Source organism: Sinocyclocheilus grahami, unplaced genomic scaffold (genome assembly GCF_001515645.1).
Source record: "Sinocyclocheilus grahami isolate Dianchi unplaced genomic scaffold, SAMN03320097.WGS_v1.1 scaffold643.1, whole genome shotgun sequence".
NCBI lineage: Eukaryota > Metazoa > Chordata > Actinopteri > Cypriniformes > Cyprinidae > Sinocyclocheilus > Sinocyclocheilus grahami.
Window position 1 is genome coordinate 416686 of NW_015505822.1, and position 1439 is coordinate 418124.

The 1439-nt window shown below is 31.1% G+C and overlaps 1 protein-coding gene across 1 annotated transcript in view; it reads right to left on the minus strand.

Moving 5' to 3' along the window:
- The window catches only part of LOC107558358 (CLIP-associating protein 1-B-like), a 16075-nt gene that overhangs the window by 1265 nt on the left and 13371 nt on the right, over positions 1 to 1439 (minus strand). Inside the window, exon 6 of the mRNA XM_016242018.1 lies at positions 580 to 644. Coding sequence (XP_016097504.1) covers positions 580 to 644 — 65 coding nt within the window. The remainder of the gene's footprint in view (positions 1 to 579; positions 645 to 1439) is intronic.

Consider the following 1439-nt stretch of genomic DNA (forward strand, 5'->3'; position numbering starts at 1 on the left):
GGACTCTCCATAGGCGTAATGGTTTTTATACTGTACAGACCGTATATTCTATTGCCCTACACCAACCCTACCCCTAAACCTACCCCTCACAGGAAACTTTCTGCATTTTTAGATTTTCAAAAAACCTCATTCTGAATTATTTATAAGCCTTCTGAATTACGGGGACACTGAAAATGTCCTCATAAATCACCTTCTCGTTGTAATACCTGTCATACCCATGTTATTATACAAATTTGTGTCCTCATAAACCACATAAACATGCACACACTCACACACAAACACACACAGACACACTCTCTCTCTCACACACACACACACACACACACACACACACTCTCTCACACACACAATGAAACTGGGGCAGCGAGGAAACAATGGCTTAACAATGGGAACAATCTCACCGGCGAGCATTTCACACACACAGAAGAAACCACAGTTTATGCCCCGGTAACTTCATACAGCACCTGAAAGTGCTTTCATACGTTTTCACGGTGATAGAAAGTGATTTACAGCCGACAGCATCTTATTACAGATCACAGATCATCATGTGTGACAGCAAATATAACAGGACTGACTCACCTGAGGACAGGATCATGTTCCCAGACCTCTGAACTTCATCAAACCTGCTGAAAATCACATTCAACCTGAACAAAACACAGCAGAATCTGCATTAGAGCTCTTAGCATCAGTCACAGCATAAAAGAGCAGATTTACAACACAAACACACACTAAAGCTGTCAGTATTTTATCTGTCAAATGTGCAACATTGATACACAATATTAAAACGATTAAATGTTTTGTGCACTGTAAATAAGTCAAACCAAAACAATTGAGAAAATGTTAATTAAATAATGATTTGATTTTTATATCTAACTACTAAAATAATCACAAAAATTGACATGATATCTGAATTTAAAAAGTTAAAATTAAATTATAATTAACATCAAAATAATTGAAGAAAAAATACATTTTAATAAATTACATTAAAATGTTTTGTAAAATGTGGATGCACTGTAGCAAAAAAATTATAAAGTATAAAAAATATACAATATTAAACTGTGAAGTGGTTTGTGCACAGTAAACGATAAGTATAAAGAAAATATTTTAAAAATATAAATATAAAGAAAATATAGTTATAATCATGCATTTAAAATTACATTACATTTTAAAAGTTAAAATTAAAACCCTCGAAAAAATATTCCTCAATTTTTAATAAATGACATTTTGCAAAATGTAGGTGGCACTGTAGCAAAAAAAAAGTACAAAAGAAATGATAAAGCATAAAAAGTATATAATGTTAAAACTGTGAAGTGGTTTGTGCACTATAAATAATTAAAACCAAAATTATTTTTATAATAACTCATTAATTAATTAACTAAAAATGACAAAAGCACATAACAAAATTACTAAAACAACTAAATTATAATTGTTTTAGTAAT